Source organism: Gopherus evgoodei, chromosome 3 (assembly GCF_007399415.2).
Source record: "Gopherus evgoodei ecotype Sinaloan lineage chromosome 3, rGopEvg1_v1.p, whole genome shotgun sequence".
Lineage (NCBI taxonomy): Eukaryota > Metazoa > Chordata > Testudines > Testudinidae > Gopherus > Gopherus evgoodei.
In genome coordinates this window covers 156,777,218-156,800,214 of record NC_044324.1, presented here as the reverse complement: position 1 = coordinate 156,800,214, position 22,997 = coordinate 156,777,218, and the positions used below count along the sequence as shown (strand labels likewise).

Below are 22,997 nucleotides of genomic sequence, written 5' to 3'. Positions count from 1 at the left end.
ATTTAGTCATTCAAAGCTGAGAAACTGAACGGGAGTAGAAAAAAAGCAGGAAAACTTGTTTTTCCTCTTCCATTCTATGAATATAAATGAGGCGAGAGAGGTAGATATCTACTAGTTCTAAAATCACGGTGACCATAAACAATCAGTTCAATTCACTAACCAAAGATAATACTTACTTTGTTTAATAAGTCAGTTTAAAATGCAAAACATGTTTTAATAAACTTTTTTCTTATGTATCTAGATTATTAAAAGTAATTCTAACAGTTTTAAAATTCTGTTTTTGTGCATTTTTAAATGAATTCCAATTTCCATCCAAATGCAGATCAAAACAATTAACACGTTAAAAAACAGCCAACCAACTTGTAAATAGTAATTGCATCACTGACAATTGTCTAACATAAAAATTCAAAATTAAGAATTTAAATATATGTATGTTAAGTTATATAACTGCTTCAGTGTATAGATAAAGCGAATCCACTTGGTCTGCAAAAAGTACCAAATTTAGTGTAAAGGCTATATTTAGTTGCAAATCAACATGTTTTAAAGGTTACCAAACAATGAAAATGTATCTTTCTTTAGGAAAATAACTAAAAAGTACTAATGCAGCACAAGATTACATTATTTAAATCAAAGTTTCCTGTATGCCTCTTTAAATCAAAACTAAAAATCACTGATTTAAATCAATCCACCCTGACCTAAATTGTATGAACAGAAAACAAGAAACACGAAAGCAAAGCAAGTATGTCTGTAAACCAGATTCAGAAGTGTGGAAATTGACCAGTTAAGTGCATGCAGACAAGAGAAGGATCAACATGAGCCTTGTGCATATTAATCGAGAAGCATTTCCCTAAATTCCTTCAGAGTGACAAGGGGAAAGTGAGACATCAAAACATTCTCTACCATCTCAAGTGCCAACCTGTTGGGGACAAAAAGATGCTCTAGTTCCAGGTGATCAAAGCAGGCAAGAACCTCAGTCCAATAGGACTAGCTACTGCCATCCCCAGCTCGGAGCATGCTCTCACCCAAAAAGGAAGCTCTGAAAAATAGCCTTGAAACTTTGGTGACTCCTGTACTTGATCAGAACCATTACTACTTTATAAAATGGAATAAAAGGACCATGTGAGTTCTTCATCAAAGCAGAGAGAATTTGTGCATTGCCTCTGTGGTCTGCACACTACCATTTTGCAAAACAACTGGCAACTGTGTGTGGCAAATAGACTTCTCTTAGATTTACTTCATAAGCCCCAGATCTAAGGATCACTTGTGAGGGACTAATTTTCAGTTTGCTGAACTTGTGCCATTATCATCTCTGTTTCCCCCAGGAAAAGGCAGCTAAGCATGTCTTATGGGGCACTGCCCAGGTCCTCATTACATAGACCCTGACAGAGATAACCTGACCCACTCCTACATAAATTATCACAGACTGATTTCTGATGTCTTTTGGAACATTTAGTCAACAATACTTCAGACACATACAGGGTTACCCTCGTCTTCAGGACACTAATATAGTTTAGATTTCTAGGGAGGCAATGAGTTGAGTGTGGAATCTCCTTCTGTGCACACTACCCTTCACACAGTGGATTCGTATACGGCTAATACAATATGCACTGAAGAAATGTGGAAGTCTCTCTCAATTACAAATTGTTCTTGCAAAGCCACTATGTCAGAGTATCTCAGGGTGTTTATTACTCAGATGTGGCAAGAGACTGTGTGACTTTGTGATCAACTGGATATCAGGCCGAACCCAGGTTGCCTTATTTGGTGATATCTCACAGATACCACACCACAGTCCAATGGCCATCTTCTGGCTCAATACCTGCAGTACAGTGAGGCTCTGGTAAATGATCCTGTCACATTCTTGCGAAGGGAATGAAGGTTTTCATGTCTTACAGGGCTCCTAATCTCTCTCTAAGACAAGAAGTGATACATAGTTTTAGCTATTTACTATAAGCCTTTGAGAGTTAAGTACCCTATTTGCGGCATGGATCAATACTTTGCTCTTTCAAGATGTTGCCAAGACAATGAAACACATGCACTCACATTATGTACGGATATGCTGCTATAGCCTCTAGGGATTTTAGGTTATGTAGGGGTTGATTTCATCCTCAAACTCTTTTTGCAGCTGTTTTTTAAGTAAACAGGAAGCACTAGGGAACAGCTTGCGGTCTGTACACCAAGTTCAATGGCACTGAAGCCTGATTTCTCCAAAGTCCAGGTTTCCATGACACTACAGCTTAGCTAGGTATCTCTCCCCTTTGAAGGGAGATGGGAAGGAAATTCTATAAAATCAAACTTCCACATATATATTGGGCCTTCTTTCTTTCATACAGAAAGGACAGAATGGGCCCTAAATTAGTAGTTCTTGAGAAATAATCTAGAGAAGTAAACCCTCTGTGATGCTGTATTGAATCTGGGAGACACTTGAGGATATTATGAATATCAATATTGTAAAACTGTAATGAGTTATGCCAGACAGGCCATGTACGGTATCTGCAAAAATGTTATAATTTGTCAGATATGATAATCTCATTGATGTGTTTGTATCACCTATGTATTATGAGTTATAGATATGTCTGTCTGTCTCCATTTCAAACTTGGGCTTTGCTTCTGGGGCACACCCCCAGACAGTTTGGGCATCAGCTCCGTCTAGTCTGCTTGATGGCCTATTAAGACCATCAGCTATACCAGGGGTCGGCAACCTTTCAGAAGTGGTGTGCCGAGCCTTCATTTATTTACTCTAATTTAAAGTTTCACATGCCAGTAATACATTTTAACATTTTTAGAAGGTCTCTTTCTATAAGTCTGTAATATATAACTAAACTATTGTTGTACGTAAAGTAAATTAGGTTTTAAAATGTTTAAGAAGCTTCATTTAAAACTAATTAAAATGCAGAGCCCACCGGACAGTGGCCAGGACCCACGCAGCGTGAGTGCCATTGAAAATCAGCTCACGTGCCACCTTCGGCACCCGTGCCATAGGTTGCCTACCCTTTAGCTATACAATTGACCCCTTGAGAGAAGGCAGATACACATTAATAACTCATCAGGCATGGCCTATGGACAGGACTCTAAGGCTTTAAGGCCATGTGCTGGGCAGCTTGTGTTTGAAACGAAGGAAGCACAGGCTGCATGGCAAAAAGACTATAAAAGTCAGTTGCATCTTCCTTTTGTCCTTCAACCCTGCTTCTTACATCTGGAGGAACTTTGCTACAACTGAAGCTCTGAATAAAAGGACTGAATGACCCATCCAAGCTGTGGATGTATTCCAGAGGGAATTTCAAGCCGCAAATTCACCAATACTGCAAGGATCCTGATATATGGACTATGAAGGCTTTGATGTATGTGACTATTTACCATTTAACATCTCTCTTCTTGTCTTTTTTCTTTATAATACACCTTTAGTTTTAGATACTAAAGGATTGGCTGGCAGCGTGATATTTTGGGTAAGAGCCAAACCTATACTGACTTGGTACCATGGCTGACCCTTTGGAGTCAGAAGAACATTTTGCATATGTGAGTAGTGTTTTAAAATAACTTCTCACTGTACTGGACCTAGGTGCTGATTGGGAGTCAGAGACTGGATTGAAACAAAGGGAGCTTTGTGATTTTTTTTCTCCCTCCTTGATAACCAGTATGGGGGATCAGAAACACAGTTTGTGACTGGTTGGGGAATTTAAACTTCAGTGTTACCCACCAGTCTTGGGAAGATTTGCTCTCTCTTTTGCAGCCTGCCCTGACCTTGGCATTTCTAGTGAGGGCTGCCCCAAGCACCATCGGGTCACACCCTCAAGTTGACTACATTTTAAGACTCTTGGTGTTTATCAATGTCATAAGACATATTACACAGTCAAACAATTTTTGTACCATTAAAGTTCAGAATCTAAATTAAAATATGGTAATTAAATACTACTTTGAAATAAAGGATAAAAGTTCTATATTTAACAATGACATGAAATATTAACCAATAGTGTTATTCTATGCCATGTATTTTCTATATTGTTTAAATCAATAAAAACACGAACTTACCTTTGGATATATTTGTATTCCATACAACTGGCTTCTTTTAACATAATGCAACTGTCAAAGGTGTAAAGATATACATGCAATTTTGTTGATGCAATTCTGTTATTCAGAAGAACGGGCTCTGAATAACAGGGGTTTGCTTCTTCTTTATTTTCCTTACTATATGTTACCTACTTCCTTAAGGCTTAGGACTGGAGTGAAGTTTCTAATTTGATGTATCTTTCTAAAGTGGGTTTTATATACATGCAATACATTTCAAGCATGCATTATGTTAATATTTGTTTTTATTTTGGGATGTGAAATAAAGCCTTGGAGGAGCCTATTTCAGTGCATTTTTCCATGCACATCAAGACTTGAGTGGTCTTTACTCACTGAGGAGAGAAAAAGACACTGTAGACCTATTGCCATCCTGAAAGCAGGAAAGGATGTGGTGAGTATACGGCAGTTACTTTTTCAGTCTGAGCACTAAATATTCTTTAGTTGCCAGCTTTCAAGACCTTGATTTCTATAGTAGCACCAAGCAAAGAATGAGGAAAAGTGAGAGGATAACCCAGCACCTGTTTCTCTCCACCCGAGTTTCCAAACGTGTGGCGGAAGCCATTCTGAATGACATTTGAGATCCCTTCCATGCTGAAGCGCTAAAGATAGCAAAAACATGGCAGAAAAAGAAGGGGACAGAGAAACAAGTTCAAAGACTATTAGTCAGCATTTACCCAGACAACATAAGTAAGATGAATGACAGAGATAAGCTGTTAGAATGTGTTACAATATATTTTAACATGTTCGTTTGCTGATCATATGCAGAAGAAAGCTTTTACAGAGGGCTTATGATTAATAAATATGAATAACCATTTAAATTAAAAAAACTGACTTGATTTCATAAAATTTTCTGCATAAAGTCAGACGCAAAAATCTTTATATGGCAGACCACATGCTTATACATAAGTACATCTTACCACTTAGTCTAGATTTAAACATTTTTAAAATAAGAAGATTTTAAAATATATTAAGAGTATCTGAAATATTGTAAATAGGCTGATAAAGCTCTTCAAAGTTTTTCAGAGACAGCCCCTCTTATAAAATTATTATTCAAACACTATCATATTTAAAAGCTACACTGCGACATTTAATATTTTTATGAAGTCCAATGGAGTATACACTACCAATTAAAAATGTCTTATAAAAATTACTTTTACATTATCCTAAGAATTTTATGCTTTTGTATTTCCTCTGCTACAATATCAGCAACAATTAACCATAGTAATAATTAACTGTATTCCCATAATTATGCTGATATAAAAAATGTGCAAAGTTAGTTAAGTAAGCAGCTATATTAATTTCAAGCTCCATTAAAAACACGTGGAAGCCAAGTAAAAATAATCAAAATGTATCCTACCAAATCTGTCCTTTCATTATTTTCATTCCACTCTTGTTTACTCAAGAAAAGAAGTTTAACAGATCCACACTTCTGAGAGTCAGTCTCACACATGAAATTCAGAAGCTGACTAATGTTACACATGCACATTTCCCTGCATTTAATTTTTTTAAAGGAAGAATTAAATGCTATGTTAATACTATGTTAAGTTTGTAAATTTAACACACAATTCAGGAAATGAAAAAGTGAAGGCTCTCAAAGGCACCTTAATGCACTTTCTTGGAATATACTAAAATATTTGCGTGTCTCTAGGCACTCCTGTATCCACAGCATACAGACTACTGAAATAATATTTGTACAAAATACATCATGTGAGGTATCACATGAAAGTTAATAACAAGCTGGTTATTAGTATTATTGCAAAATCCACATGTTAACCTCATATATGAAGTTATGAATTTCCTTTGTCTGATATTACTAAAAGATGTTTGAGACTAGACAGCCTAGCCTAGGAGAAGGTGATAAACATGTCTGTCATAGACAAAGGAATGTGGGATTACCTCAATATACTGGCAGTAAACAAACCCACCAAGCTAAACTGGTGGGGGTTATCCTGATCCTGAACTCAAGAGACATTGAATTAATACGGCTCCTTCACCCCGGAAAAACACAGGAGACTGAATCCCCAGAAGGGCTTCCTGACTTGGAAGACAAAGACATCCCTTTGGAGATATAGAGAACAAAGACAGACTCCATCTTTATCCTTCTCCCTAAGTCATTTGATCTCTGTGATGGGTCCTGGCCAGCCCGGCCAGTAAAAGCTGAAAAGGAGACTGTGAGTGAGATAAACCATCTTGAACAAAGACTGCAACATGCTACATTAAGTATTAGTCTTTTAGATGTGTGGTTTCACTTTTATTTTCTTGTAACCATTTCTACCTTTATCCCTTTTACCTGGTATCACTTAATCCATGGCTCGTTTGTAATAAACTTGTTTCCTTTCATTAGAAATCAACAATGTTGTGTAGTTCAGGAAAGTGTGTGCTTCTAGAAAGCTAATAGGTTAGAGTGTTTTACCGTCTCTGTAAAGTCAGTGAAAACCGCTGGGCTCAGAGCCCTAACCTAGATCAAAGTTACACAGTCACAATGAACCCAGGATTACAAGGCAGACGGTGACTGAGCCTGGGTGAACCCCAGAACATCACAATTTTACATCTTCAGAATCCTGAACTAACAAACTAATCCTCACAGTACTTTTGTTAAGTAGGTTAAAAAAACCTTTATCTTCATTTTACAGTTCAAGAAAACAAAGAGCAAAGCTATTTGCCCAAAATCTATCCGTAAGTAAAGGGCAGAATGGGAATTAGAATATTTGATTACTACTTATCTTGCTAAATATTTGATTTCAAAAACATCTGCAATGGAATTATTCTTTCTACAGTAAGAGAGACTTAATAGTTCCAGTTTTTGTCTTTACATATAAAATACCATTGCATTACTGAAGACTTTTGCATTTTAACAATAGTAGACACTTCTTTGCTTTCCACACAAAATTGTTTGAACGTGCAATTTGAAAATACACTTTTGAAAACTGACCTATTTGTTTAGTTGCCTATAAAAATAGTTAGGTGATTAACTTTATGTAACCATTTAAACCTAGGCCTAGGTTCCTGGACATACGTAATAATCTATATTTAACCATGTCAACCGAAGTAGGTTTTTCAAAGGTGATTAACTCCTGCAGTCTTCACTACCATCAATGGAATCTAGGGTTGCTCAACATCTCTGAAAAAGCAGGCCAACTCTATTTAGATGTCTAAATATATATTTAGGAGCCTAACTTTAGGCAACCTAGTTTGAAAATATCCTATATCAGGGGCTTCATACCTACATGTAGAAGTGTCAAGTCCATTTATTTGAAACTCCAAAATTGAATGGTTCGAGAATGCATCTGAATCACTTTCCTCAAATTTGGACCACCCCATGTCATTATTTTTCCTCTTTAGAAATTAATTTAAATACCACCTTTGCTATCCCATGATAAAAAACCAACAAGGAGTACATTTTACATAAGCTTTTAACTGAATTTCCAATATCACACTCAGTAAAAACAAGCTAAACCTATTTTATACAAGGAATTTATTCCTTACACATGCTGTTTCTTTTTGAGATTAGAGTTTTCCTAAATTTACTGGTGTATAAAGAGTGTGACTTTTAATTATGTTTCGTATAATCTTTCAAATTTTAGTCATTTACATATAATTCTCTTAATACCCTTGCTTAAGAACAATGATAATGTTCATCCTCTGATCTGTCTTGCTTATGTCACAAAGACAAGCAATTCTTTCCCTTTAGCTTCAGCTATTCACCTCTAAGAGTTTGTCTACATAATTTTTGTACTGATTCAACTATACCTGTTTAGATACTGATATAGTTATAATCTGTGCAACCCTTAAAGTGGATATAGATATGCTGATAAGAGTATATTAATTATAACTTATTTTGGTAAATCTGCAGATATTCAGATTCTAGACAGTCCAAGGTTTCATTAAAAAAAATTCTATCCTTTATGCTTGGAAGACAGACAGTCTTCTCAATTCAAACTTAAGTAACTCTTTCTAGAACTGAAACAAGAACTTCAAGAAAGATGTGAACTTGCCCCTCATTCATCTCACATATGTTAGCTGAATCCTAAATAAGACACTTAAAAGGTCTAAAAATGTAGACAGGCAACTGAGCATGCAGTATGCAAATACAATCCCATGCTTATCAGTACAACAAAGCTCAAGAACTACCACTTCTCAGTATTTTTAAATTAAGCTGTTTCAGAATTAAAGAGTATCTTAGTCAAATAAAATAATTGTTTGAAGAAAAGAGAAACCATGTACTAATATCACGCATCACAATTTATATCACTTAAAAGCAACAGGAGACGTGTGACTGAATATCCCAGCTCCATATCCCCTGGGAAGAAAAGGGATCTGAGAATTGGAGGCCAAGATTGTACACAGTGCACCCAGAGGTCACGATTGATTCTTGGGAGGTATCCAAATAATTTCATTTGCTGTTCAGCTGCTGAATCTCATTCCAGAGGATAAAACCCAGAACAGTGGATCTAGATATCTAACTTCCTTCAAGGAAGGCTACAAAATATATACTCACATATGCTGGTTGCCTCTGAAATATTTTACTGCTCAATGAAAAATTAATATATCCCTTGATGGAAGGTGAATCCCTTACTCAGTGCAAACACAGTTTACAAGTGTGCTGCATTAAATTTGTGTTCAGTTAAAGGTCAGTGCGCCAACATTATTATTTACCCTGTTCTTCTTTACAGTGGCTAACATTATTGCGATATGAAACCCTTCATAATCTGTGACCTAAGTAGTAAAGCAGTTGAACCCTGTGAACCTTCCCGGTAGTTACAATTGCTTTCTGTCCTTGTACACAGTGAAGGCCAGACAATTTTCTATCAATGGCATGAGACAAGTCCCATTATTTTCAGCACCCTCAAACCTTGTTATCTTTTCTGTTTGTAACTCTCTTTTCATTCCTATTTTTTGTAGAGGGTTGCCATATAAAAAGTCTGCATTTGTCAACTATTACCAAACAATGATATCACACTACTACAGTTTTTCCTCTGTTTTTACAAGGATGTAGTTAAGTGCAGTAGTAGCTTAATCAATACTGACTTCTTAATGGCTGCCACTATATTCACTGGGAATTAATGTCTTTCATCTGGTTTGTAAGTGGCAAGAAGAAAATTTGGTTTGAGTTAGATATACATTTTGGCAGGTTAATCTTAAATTTTAATGTAAATTGCTTAGTTGCTTCATCACAGGCACTGTATCAGCGTATTAATTAACAAAAGATATTCTCTAATCTATTATTGAGTGTATTTTCTGTTACCTGGTATACTTAGATTTGCTACTACTTACACTGTAAACCCAGCAGAAACAAAGGAATATTCCTATTTAGCATTTTCGGAATTAAAAAACAAAAAATAAAAAAAGTTTGTCGAACAGTCTAGGTTCCTCAAGGTAGGTGTTACTTGCCTTGTTTTGAATCAAATAAAAGTGTGATTTTTACATGATCCTGTAAACTGTCTGAACATGCCATAAGTGGCAGTTTTGCTTAACAACTTTCAGATGTACAGTAATTTTGATGTGACAGAAAACACTTTCTGCTAAAAAGTTATACTACCACCATTTACATTCAATTTCCATTATTTTATGGTGGGCTAAACAACTGAAGAATACTTCTTATGTTCTCCTTCCTCCTCTTTTATTAATGAATAGTATTATGCACAACTTCTGACAAGTACAGGGGTTAACTGTACTTCTTCCACCATCATGTCAGTTTGATAACATCGCAATGTGAAATGGGTATGCACCTTTTCTTTCCCAGTGGAATCAGTTACAGAAATAAAGAGAATTATTTAGGTAAAAACACTAGAATGCAAGACAGGAACTATCACAATTAACCACAAAGTTACATTTAACTGTCTATTTAAAGCTTGCAGAGATAAACCATACACTGCATTCTGATCTAAACAAACTATAAGGGGTACACAAAACATTAGTATTACTTGTATATTAGCACCCAAAAAATTAAAATAATGAAGTAATGTGAAATTTCTGTTTGGATCACATAACAGTGGCAATACAGTAATGTCAAATTGGATCTTTTAACACTACATTGGACAAAGTGTTCGAAAAGAATATTGTAAAGAAAACAACTACATTGGGAGGAATCTAGACTGGATGACATAATAGGTCTTTTCCATCTCTAACTCCTGTTATTTTAATCCTGTCGGAGACTTTTTTCCTTTGGTTGATCACATAGTTTATAGAGACAAACCAAATGTATCTGTCTTTGTATATTAAACTTTGAGCCCAATCCTACTCTCATATCAGTTATCAGGAACTTTGCCACTGACTACAGTGGAACCAGCATGGAGTCTATATTTCACTATGCATAAATTCTGCAAGCTAGACTCCATCAGATTAATTAGGATTTTTACAGTTATATCAATAACAGTACTGGACTTCCTGCATGTCTAGCAGGAATATGTGTTTTACTGCCTACACAGTCAAAATCATGAAGCATGTACATCTCTCTGGCGAGCAATGCACAACTGCTTTTGAGCCAGAATGCAAGTGATAAAGTTGCTGCTCAGAAGCTGGGAAAAAGCTAAAAGTCTGGTATGTTCCTTTTCATGGTTCGTAAATCTCAAGGGAAAGAGCTAGGCATAGTCTATGCTTGAAGGTAAGGGGAAAATCTACATAATTTACTAGGTGTGAAAGGTATTTATTACTATTTCCTTATTGGATAAATGTGCACTATGAATTAACACTTTAAAACCCCCAGAATTCTGCAGGTATCTCTACATAAGTATCACAAAGACTCTCTTACTGTTCCAGGCATATGACCTCTTTCTTGTTTGCCATTCTGAGGACTACCATTTTTCAGCTTTTTCTTCTTCTTCACTGTTTCTTTGTGTTCTCTCTGTTTGTTTTGTACTTCGATGAGGACAGAAATGAAGCTATTTTTCACTTCCTTTTCAAACTCCAGCTCATCCCTTAGAGCCAACTGCTGTACCAGCTCCTCAGAATAATCCTTAATGGCAGTCTCAATTTCTTCTAGTAGCTCATTTAGTTCAGCAACAGACAGTTTTTGTACTCCTGTTAAAAAATAAAGACAAACAGAGTATGTTCTGCATAATGTAGAAAAAGTAGTGTCAGTTTTTTAAGCATGGGGAGATTATCAACAAAAAGGATTTTTAATTATCCCAAGAGTTTTGATAAATTTACACTTCCACCACCAAAAAGATGCCATAAAAATTCTAAAATAAACACACTATGTGCTTGGTGGGGATACAAGTTCACTATGAACTTTTTTTAGGTTTGCTATTAAAATATGAAAATAACCACAGCTTTTTGATTATGTATAATTTTTCACCAAGTTCTGGAGTAATCTACAAATATAGGATGACAGCTATCCCTAAAGAAAGTGTGGTGAAGCTGCACAAGAACCATCCCCTGACATGACAATCTTGCTATCAGTTTATGTCTATTTTTTCCTCTCACTCTCTCTGAAAAGCTGTTGTAAAAGTTATGGCAGGACAACCCATGGTCATTTCAGGAGTCTGCACATTTCAGGCCTTGTATGATCAAGAGTTCCATTGGGCAACGAAATTCTAACTATGGATACCGTTGCTGATTCTTTTAAATCCACAAGAAGCTTTTGTAATCAGTGATCACAAGATGTTGCCGACATCACAGGAAGAGTGGATGAGTCACTCAACTGGCTTTGCTCCTTTCTTACAGATCCCACACAGTAGTTTTGGGTAACTGCTCATTTGCTCCAAGGACTCTCACAAGGGTGGTACAACAGACTACTTGTTCACCCTGAACAGGAGGGGTGACAATCAGGTCAGTGGAAGGCTAATGAGAAAATAGGGCTGTGATATATTTAACATGACAACAATACACAGCTCCATGTCTCTGTCTTCTCTATTCAGGCTCTGACGTGGGGAATGGATGATCTCATGTCTCTGAAATAGGGACTAGATGAAAGCTAGCTGACACTCAAACCAGACAAGAACGAAGTGATGTTGGGTCAGCTGGGGAGAGCATAAAAATACAATAGTGAAAGTTATATGGGATACTTGACAGAGTGAGTATGTCCACCATTTGCAACACAACTTTGCCCTTTATAGTACTGTTAGCTTCCAAGTGGCTTAGGTAGTAGGTGTGACAAAGAGGAAAAAGCATACTTGTTCAGATTAAAGCTTGCTTTATTTAAAAGGGAAGATGCTGATCAAGGGATGTTCTCCATGAGCTCTCTGGCTGTAGAATTCTCTCCTGCACCTAAGTTTGCCAGAGCTGGAATTTGTTATCACCGAGGCATGTCACAAAGCCCATTTTTTCACCACTGGCATTTGGATAGCAGGTCAAAGAGGGGACCTGAAGAATATGATATATATAATGTGATGAATGAGATGGATATTATTGTGTGGTCAGGTTCAATTATCAGGTATTTTGTAGATTTTCTATTGTTGCAAAATTGTTTTAAGGATGTTAAATTGTTTATACCTATAGATAGGTGCTGAAAAAATTAAATATATCTACTAGTATAACTCCCGCAAGTAGCAGTGGTTATAGCTGAAACATGATTTAATTTCTTCAGTCACCCAGTGGAAAAATTATACTGGAGCTAGCTCTTCTTTACTCCCTTGCTAAGGGGGAAATGATCAGCTCTTCATACTGGCAAGGGACTAAGAAGCAATCTTTACATCCTCAGAGCAGGTTAAGCCTCAACCAACTTTAAAATCTTAAAGCAGTTTAGGCTTAAACCTTTAGAAGGCTTTAAAGTGGTTGAAACTGCCAAAGGCCTTTAAAACTGTTTAAGATGCTTATGCCACTTTACATTTTAAGCATGTTGGCTGTGGCCTCTACTTAGAATCATAGAAGAGACCTCGAGAGATCATCTAGTCCAGTCCCCTGCACTCATGGCAGGACTAAATATTAAAGACCATCCCTGTCTTGTAGCATAGCATCTTGGTTATGTCATGGTCAATCAGTTTCTGACTAACTTGGTGCCCCAATTATCAGAGGGGTAGCCGTGTTAGTCTGGATCTGTAAAAGCAGCAAAGAATCCTGTGGCACTTTATAGACTAAGACGTTTTGGAGCATGAGCTTTCGTGGGTGAATACCCACTTCATCAGATGCATGTAGTGGAAATTTCCAGGGGCAGGTATATATATGCAAGCAAGCTAGAGATAACGAGGTTAGTTCAATCAGGGAGGATGAGGCCCTGTTCTAGCAGTTGGGGTGTGAAAACCAAGGGAGGAGAAAATGGTTTTGTAGTTGGCAAGCCATTCACAGTCTTTGTTTAATCCTGAGCTGATGGTGTCAAATTTGCAGATGAACTGAAGCTCAGCAGTTTCTCTTTGAAGTCTGGTCCTAAAGTTTTTTTTTGCTGCAGGATGGCCACCTTAAGGTCTGCTATTGTGTGGCCAAGGAGGTTGAAGTGTTCTCCTACAGGTTTTTGTATATTGCCATTCCTAATATCTGATTTGTGTCCATTTATCCTTTTCCGTAGAGACTGTCCAGTTTGGCCGATGCACATAACAGAAGGGGATTGCTGGCATATGATGGCATATATTACATTGGTGGACGTGCAGGTGAATGAACCAGTGATGGTGTGGCTGATCTGGTTAGGTTCTGTGATGGTGTTGCTGGTGTAGGTATGTGGGCAGAGTTGGCATCGAGGTTTGTTGCATGGATTGGTTCCTGAGCTAGAGTTACTATGGTGCGGTGTGCAGTTACTGGTGAGAATATGTTTTAGGTTGGCAGGCTGTCTGTGGGTGAGGACTGGCTTGCCACCCAAGGCCTGTGAAAGTGTGGGATCATTGTCTAGGATGGGTTGTAGATCCCTGATGATGCGTTGGAGGGGTTTTAGCTGGGGACTGTATGTGATGGCCAATGGAGTCCTGTTGGTTTCTTTCTTGGGTTTGTCTTGCAGTAGGAGGCTTCTGGGTACACGTCTGGCTCTGTTGATCTGTTTCCTTATTTCCTTGTGCGGGTATTGCAGTTTTGAGAATGCTTGGCGGAGATTTTGTAGGTGTTGGTCTCTGTCTGAGGGGTTAGAGCAGATGCGGTTGTACCTCAGTGCTTGGCTGTAGACAATGGATCGTGTGATGTGCCCGGGATGGAAGCTGGAGGCATGAAGGTAGGCATAGCGGTCGGTAGGTTTTTGGTATAGGGTGGTGTTAATGTGACCATCACTTATTTGCACCTTGGTGTCTAGGAAGTGGACCTTGGTGTAGATTGGTCCAGGCTGAGATTGGTAGTGGGGTGGAAGCTGTTGAAATCGTGGTGGAATTTTTCCAGTTTCTCCTTCCCATGGGTCCAGATGATGAAGATGTCATCAATGTAGCGTAGGTAGAGAAGGGGCGCGAGTGGACAAGAGCTGAGGAAGCGTTGTTCCAGGTTGACCATAAAAATATTGGCATATTGGAGGCCATGCGGGTGCCCATAGCGGTGCCACTGATCTGGAGATATATATTGTCATCAAATTTGAAATAGTTGTGTGAGAGGATAAAGGCACAGAGCTCAGCAGCCAGTTGTGCTGTGGCATCATCAGGGATACTGTTCCTGACAGCTTGTATTCCATCTGTGTGTGGGATGTTTGTGTAGAGAGCCTCTACATCCATGGTGGCTAGGATGGCGTTTTCTGAAAGGTTGCCAATGCACTGTAGTTTCCTCAGGAAATCAGTAGTGTCACAGAGATAGCTGGGAGTGCTGGTGGCATAGGGTCTGAGTAGAGAGTCCACATATCCAGACAGTTGATCACTTCTAGGCAGAGTAACCTGGAATGTGCGCCCCCATTGGTTGTTCACATAGTATGTTGCAGTGACATTGTCTGTGCATAGGTGAACTACTGAGTGCCTGATACAGTCCTGGAAGGCATGACCTGTGCAGTGAATGACCCGGAGCTCCAGCATGTTGCTATGGAGTAAGGATTTCTGTTCTGATCCTAGATCCTGCACCCTCAGCAAGTCCAGGTGTCTCCCCCACCCCACCGAGAAGGGAAGCGTCAGTAACCACTGACTTTGTTGGAGAGGGCCGAGCAAAAGGGCTCCCTTGGCACACATTGCATGGGAACACTCACCAGTGTAAGGAGTCTAGGACTAGTGGGGGAAGGCAAACTAATCTGTTCAGAGAATACAGGGCAGGGTGGTACACTGTCCTGAGCCACATCTGAAGAGGTTGAAGGTGAAGCCTGGCAAACTGGACCCCCTACATACTAGGGAACATTTGCCCCAACAGGCTAAGACACACTTGGACTGTCGTGGAGAGCGGAGTTTGCAGTCTGAGGCAGAGCTGTGAATTGCCTAGAAGCAGTCAGCTGGCAGGAATTGTCTCGTCCTCATGGAATCTAACAGGGCTCCAAGGAACTTGATTTTTTGAGTGGGAGCCAAAGTTAACTTTCCAGTGTTTACAATGAGTCCCAGATGGTCAAGCAAACACAATGTGGTGTTGACATGGGCAAGAACCTCCTCTCTTGAGCCGCCCCTTCAGCAACCAATCCCTGAGTTATGGAAAGATGTGAATTCCTTTCCTCCTGAGAAATGCCATGACCCAAAGCCATTTAAAAAATTGGGGTTGTTTAGTTTGGAGAAGAGAAGATGGAGGGAGGACATGATAATAATTATCAAGTACATAAAATGTTGTTAAAAGGAAGAGGGAGGTAAATTGTTCTTGCTGACATCTGAGGATAGGACAAGAAGCAATGGGCTTCAACTGCAGCAAGGGTAGTTTAGGTTGAACATTAGGAAAAACTTACTAACTATCAGAGTAGTTAAGCACTGGAATAAATTGCCTAGAGAGGCTGTGGAATCTCAGTTATTGGAGATTTTTAAGAACAGATTAGAGAAACACCTGTCTGCGATGGTCCAGATAATCCTTAGTCAGTCATGGGTGCAGGACACTGGACTTGATGACCTCTTGGGGTCTCTTCCAGTCCTACGATTCTATGCATTTGGTGAAGACTCAGGGGGCAGATGAGAGGCTGAAGGGGAGAACCGTATACTGGAAGTGGTGGTCTCCTACCACAGAATGAAGAAACTTCCTGGGGCTTGGTAGAATCAGCAGATGAAATTAAATGTCCTGGAGATCCAAAGCAAAGAACACATCATTCTGAGACAGTGCAGGGAGGATTGCCAATAGATGAGGTTCTACATGGTCACTATTTTATTAACTTGTTGAGGCCATGAAGGTCGAGGATGGGTCTCATCCAGCCCTTGGATTTTGGTATCAGGAAATATCCAGAGTAAAAGCCATGGCTCTGGTGTTGTGGCAGAACTTCCTCCACCACTCCCAACGTCAGCAGAGAGCTGACCTGCTTGATGAGCAATGTCTCGTGAGAGGGGTCCCTGAAGAAGGATGGGAAGGGGGATGTGAAAGGGGCATGGAGAGGAACTGGAATGCATAGCTCGATTTAACAGCATCTAGGACTCAGCTGTCAGAGGTAATTGAGTCCCAAGCACTGTTAAAATGGGCCAGTCTGTCCCTAAAAGAATTGGAGGGTGCGAGAGGAAAGATGAAGAGGGTGGAGTAATGCTCTGGACTAAGGAGTCAAAATGGGCGCTTACCAGGCTCTGGGGGAGAGAGTGTGTGTGTGTGTGTGTGTGTGTGTGTGTGTGTGTGTGTGTGTGTGTGTGTGTGTGTGTGTGTGTGTGTGTGTGTGTGTGTGTGTGTGTGTGTGTGTGTGTGTGTGTGTGTGTGTGTGTGTGTGTGTGTGTGTGTGTGTGTGTTGTGTGTGTGTGTGTGTGTGTGTGTGTGTCTGAAGCCTGTGCCTGACTGCCTCCTCTTGTGGGATCTATCCTCCTTTCTAGGGAGGAAAGGCTGCACACAGGAATGCTGCAGGGGATACTGTTGCTGCTAGCAAGCCCCATAGTGGCATCTTTGCATGGACATCATGTACACTCCCAAGGACCTCAAGATTCACTCTTTTAAGGATTCCAGTGCTAAATACCATCTGCCTTGTGTGAGAACAAGACTGAGCCTAAGGCAAGTCCTCTATGGCTTGCTGGACATCCAAAGTGATCCCAGAGTTTTGTAACCATGAAGCCCCCCCCCATAATTAGAGACCATCACCGTAGCTGAGGTGTCTCCAATGTCAAGGGCAGACTACAGGAACACTTTGGCCACCGAACAGCCTTCCGCAATGAACACCCCAAACTCCTCAAACAAGGCTTTGGGAAACTGGTCCTTGACTTTGGACACAGCTGACCAATAGAAGAAATCATACTTGGACAGCAAAGCTTGTTGATTCACAATATTCATCTGTAGGGACAATGAAGTATAGATACCTCTGCCCAAAAGATTCCAACTGCTTGGAGTCTCTGTCCTTCGGGGCAGACTTGAAACTCCCCTTCCTGGCCCTGTCATTCATTGCCATTACAACTAAGGAGTTTTGGCCCAATGGAAACAGAACCCTTCAAATCCCTGTATCGGAATGAAGTAGATTAGCCAACATCAGTACCAAGGCTGTGTACTCCACAGGGCTCTCCAGTCAGGAGGGCTATTCTCCCAGTGATGGCAGGCTGTAAAATGTCTATTAGTTTGTGTGTGTTCTCTTGGAGAAACTGTACCAGGATGCCAAGCGATGTGGCTATGCGGTGTAAAAGGTCCTGGTACAACTTAAAGTCCTGTTGGATAGAAGGAGAGGATGAGACAAGCAACACACCATCATTTGGTGACAAGTATCTCGACTGAGCCAAAACTGGTTCTCGCTCCAGGGCAAAGTGCCCGGAAGAGAGGACTCCAGTAGCCCTGCAGGGAGAAAGGCCATCAATGCCTAGGTACATGGCTGTTCTGCAGTCATCATCGTTGATCCAACAGGCGACTTCGGCTTTGACCAGGACAAAGAGCAGGATCTCCACAAGTGAGGAGTGTCCCACTGAGTCTAAGAAGCCCATTGATACAGGTAGCGTATTTACGGACAATAGGGGCTGGAACAAGGACCTCTGTCCCAGCCATGGTGCACATTCAACCCTGGGAACCATACTGGTCCGTTGGCAGCCCTCAGCACTTGTTGGGTGATATGGAGAAGGATGACAACTAGCCCGACTTGGAATCAGAAGAGCCCTGGGATCTCGGCGACCAGGAGGGAGCACTGCCCAAGTGAACCAACTAGTGGTCAGATTCATCCATCACCCAGAACAAGGCAGAAACCATTGCCCCGATGAAGGCAGTACCATTGGTACTGAGCTTGCCAGTGATGCAGCCATTGGTCCTGACACGAACAGTGGTATCGAAGCTACGAGTGCGTTCACGTTGAGAGTGGTGAAATTTGCCATGGGACCATCTGTGGTGTCAAATGCTGCTGAGCTGAAGAAGGTCCTCATACTGATTCTGGTACCAGTTCATGCCCACTGTGGGGAGGAGAATGTCTGGGGGCAGTACCAAGGGGCATTACGATTCAGTGGGGTGGTCCTTTGGAGGGGCTGCTGAAGACACAAGCTTTGGAAAGTTCTGTACCAGCAGTGAAGATGAAATGGAAAGGCAGAGGGGGTCCGCCACAACCTGGTACGTTGAGACAGCAGATACAGTCAGTACTGGCATCGCCCTCATTGGTATCAGACACAACAGACACACGGAGAACAGAACTGGTATCAACAGCACGGGGTTTCTGCCCTTCCTGCTGAATACCACGGAAGAGTCAAAAGGTACTCACACCATCCCATGTGCCAGAACCAGTCCTATGTCAGTCCACACTTTTCCTATAGAAGGCAGAGGAGTTGCCCTGTGACCTGGAGTGGTCCTGATTGATCTCATGAGACCTCTTCATCAGTGCCAATGACTAAGAACAGCTCCTCAGCCTCTTCAGAGAGGCACTTGCCTCAGACAAGAGGCAGTGATTCTCTCTGAGCCAGAAGGCAATCTTTGGCCCAAAGAAGGCCTTGGAACTAGAATTTTTCTTCATCTTCTACAAACCTTTCAACTTCTATTAACCTTAGTTCATTTCTCTAAACGAAGAATACAGTACACACTAGCCTTAGCCTTAATGTGCATCTACCTGTCAGACACCTATCAGCCTGCCTAACTTTTAATATGTTAATAGTTTAACAAAGAATATGTACCCCGTAAAAGGAGTCAAATACAGCATGTCAAACTTTAATACAGCTGCCTTTGTTTTAAATACTGTGCAGGTTTTATATTCAAGTCTAGGCAAACACATTCTTAGCAATTTATAATGTTTGTTTATTGAAATTGATTATGTTTCTCAGCTATATAGATATCTATCTATATAGATTAGATATATATTATAGTTTACTTTGCCTTTCAAGATTTTCTGACTGCATTTTCAAAGGCAGAGGATTTCACAGATGGAAATGATTATAGATCAAGTATAGGGCAGTTTGAACCATTAGCTATTTTCAAGAAGTTAAAAATATAGTCAAGATATTAAATGAGTATCTCTTACTCTCTTCATAACTGTTGTTTGTACTGGATCTCTTGAGTGTTTGAATTTCCTGGGAAAGTATGGAGAGCCGGTCTGACTGCGTGGGTGTTTCTTCGTCTTCTGGGTCAGGTGATTCCTGCATCATTTCCTCTATTTCTTCAATCACCTTGAATAAAGATGCATACACATACTCTTAGGGAGAGAATCACCAGTAACTAGCAACAACTTATAATTTCCATATATTCTACTGACAGCTCATCAACATTTTTACTTTTTAAATTTTCTATTTCTAGATAATTTTTCTTCCAATAAATGCATATTAGGTAGTACTAAAAAGGCAAAGCCAGTGTTGAGACTGGGAATCAGGCACATCAATATAAACGGAAATTCCTTTAAAAATAGAAAATAGGACTATTTGCACAAATTAGTCTTTTCACAACAAGTTTATTCATTAATCTAGACATATTGTCTCATAATGGCTAAGAAATAAAGTGTGCAGCCATGCATACATAAGTATTTATATAAAGTCCTCTGTCTCTCTGCTTCAAGACCACTGACGATTTGGCAAGACGAGTTTGTATAAGTTTTATTTTCTTAATTTTATCGCATTCCTCCAAGTTAAATCACTTTATACCCCGATAAATATTTTTTCTCAATCCTTGATATGTACATCCTTCAAATATTTGTAGATGGGTATTCTCCCCTTAGTCATCCATAGCAAAACTACGGTATATTTTAATTACTTTATTCTTTCCAGATAAGACTACCTTCTACAGCCCTTTAATCATTTTTATTGCTCTCTCTGGCCATCCCGGTTTGTTAATATATTCCTGTTAATGAGGCACCCCAAACTGAATGCAAAATTTCAGTTGTGGTAACACCAGGCTTGTCAAAAAAAGGAACTACAACCTCCCAGTTCTGTAAACCAAAATCCATTTTTATTTTTTTTTAAATCACTACATCACTTTTATATTGTATATTGCACATTTATGTTTAATTGATTTAGGCGTCTTTCAGTGTTATTAATTTCCAGATGTGTCTCATGAAGAGAAGAAATTCTTTATTTGCTTATACATCAATGATAGGAGCCTGGGTAACAAACAAGAGGAACTGGAATTGCTGACTTATAGGCATAAATAAGGTCTAGTTGTATTACTGAAACCCGGTGGGTTGATTCACATGACTGGCATGTTAAAAATCAATGGTTATAACCTATTTAAGAAGAACTGAGTGGGCAAGAGGGGCACGGAAGTGGCCATCTGTGCCCAAAAAGGCATTAATTGTTTCCCAGTAACTGATAACTTGGGAAAAAAATGATCTGAATGCTTATGGATCAATGTCCTAACAGATAAAGCACAAGATTAAGTATCAGTTGATGTCTACTACAGTCCACCAGATCACAACAGGAACAAGATCACTGTCTCCTTTTGCACGTATCTACAATGGGTCAGGGAAAATAAGTCTCTGTGATCATGGAAGACTTCAATTTCAATGACATATACTGGAGGTCTCAAGCTACTAGTACTAAAACATCCTTAGAATTTCTAAAACTTTATAGAGGACAATTTTCTAACCAAAAAACAAACAAAGAATCTTACACCTAACACAGCTGAATTCTTCATTAGACCTGGTCCTAACAGATAAAGTAGAACTGATCACAGAACTAAAATTTAATAGTAGGTTAGGAACAAGTGATCATGATTTGATCACCTTTATAACGTGCAAGCAGAATAAAGTCTAGAACTATTATATATACATACACACATACTTGGTGCCTTTATAAGGCAATTTTCACATAAATGAAAAAAAAAATATTAGCCAAATCAGCTGGGAGGAAGAATTTAACCAAAGAAATGTGAATGGTACAGTAACTCCTCACTTTAAGTAGCCCCGGTTAACGTTGTTTCATTGCTGATCAATTAGGGAACATGCTCATTTAAAGTTTTGCAATGCTCCACTCTTAGTTGTTTGGCTGCCTGCTTTCTCCACAGCTGGCAGCCTCCCTATGCCCTCCCTCTCCCCTCAAGTGCCTCCCACCTGCCAGCAGACCCCACGGATCAGCACCTTCTCCCCTCCCCCCATCCCACCCGCCTCTGGCAATCAGATGGCTTGCCGTATTTCGGGGGCAGGAGGGAGAGGGGAGGAGTGAGGACTCGTCATGCAGGCTCCCCCTCCATCCTGCCAGTAGCAATCAGCTGGCTTGTGGTATTTAGAAGGGAGGGGAGGGAAGGTGGATGAGCGAGGATGCTGGGTGGGAAGTAAAGGGGGACACGCCCCCACCCGATGCTTGCAGAGTAGGGGAAGCAGCCACTGCTGCACAATGTGCTTCTCCTAGCCTACAGCACCTTCATTCTCCTTGCCTGCCTTATCTCCAGTGCCAGTGGGCTGTGCCTGTGTAGAGTAAGGCAGGGGCACCTCCCAACTATAGTACTGTATGTACAGTATGTTTGTAAACACACAGCACATGCACAGCGTAGTATTAAACTGCTTGTTTAAAAATGTCTAAAATGTATATAATGCCTTTTGTCTGTCAAAATTTTTTTCCCTGGAACCTAACCCCGTCCCCCCATTTACATTAATTCTCGTGGGGACATTGGATTCGCTTAACATTGTTTCACTTAAAGTCGCATTTTTCAGGAACATAACTACAACATTAAGTGAGGAGTTACTGTAACTGGGTATAATTTAAGAACCCCTTACTAGATGCCCTAAAAGCCACAATCGAGGAAGACGGCCAGGCTGATTAAAATAAAACCAACCTGGTTTAAAGGAAAATTGAAAACAGCTATAAAAAAAAAGGCGGTTCAGAGAAGAGTCATGAGAATGATTAAAGCATAAGAAAACATACCTTATAGCAACAGACTCAAATAGCTCAATCTACTTATCTTCACAAAGAGAAGGTTAAAGGGTGACTATGACAGTTGATAAGTATCTACATAGGCAACAAATATTTGAGAATGGGCTCTTCAATCTAGCAGTGAAACGTATAATAGTCCAATGGCTGGAAGTTGAAGCTAGATAAATTCAGACTGGGATTTAGGAATATATTTTTGACAGTGAGGGGAAATTAACTATTGGAACAATTTACTAAGCGTTATCGTGGATCACTGAGCATTTAAATCAAGATTGGATGTTCTTCAAAAAGTTATACTCTAGGAATTATTTTGGGGAAGTTCTATGACTTGTGTTATACAGGAGCTCAAATCAGATGCTCACAATAGTTCCTTCTGGTCTTGCATTTCCCTCCACCATATTGAGAATATGCATTTTATGCTATTTCCCCCAGCTGTAATAATTTATTTTTTCCAAATTGTATATCAGAGGTGGTTTTTTTTGGGCCCATGTTTCTTTTCTCTTTTGGTTCCTTTTACAAGTAATATTTCTCTGTACTGACTGTTGATAATCCTCTGCAGTTTACTAACACAGGTGAATTTAATGTGCTGTTTTATTTATGATTCCAGATCATTAATGAAAATATTACAACAAGGCACTGCATTGCCCTGCTCAACATCTCCCCAAATTCGATGTCACTACAGTTTATCATTAACTTTTATCCAGTTTTTACTCCACATGGCAGTGTTTTTAAGCAAGTCAGTTTGGATTAATTTTTTGAGATTATCAG

At 39.7% G+C, this 22,997-nt stretch overlaps 1 protein-coding gene across 1 annotated transcript in view; it reads right to left on the bottom strand.

Moving 5' to 3' along the window:
* FEZ2 (fasciculation and elongation protein zeta 2) overlaps window positions 1-22,997 on the bottom strand; it is a 72,090-nt gene that overhangs the window by 24,618 nt on the left and 24,475 nt on the right. The window contains exons 5-7 of the mRNA XM_030557099.1: window positions 19,397-19,541; window positions 10,814-11,082; window positions 4,581-4,661 (exon numbers count right to left, since the gene is read on the bottom strand). Coding sequence (XP_030412959.1) covers window positions 4,581-4,661; window positions 10,814-11,082; window positions 19,397-19,541 — 495 coding nt within the window. The remainder of the gene's footprint in view (window positions 1-4,580; window positions 4,662-10,813; window positions 11,083-19,396; window positions 19,542-22,997) is intronic.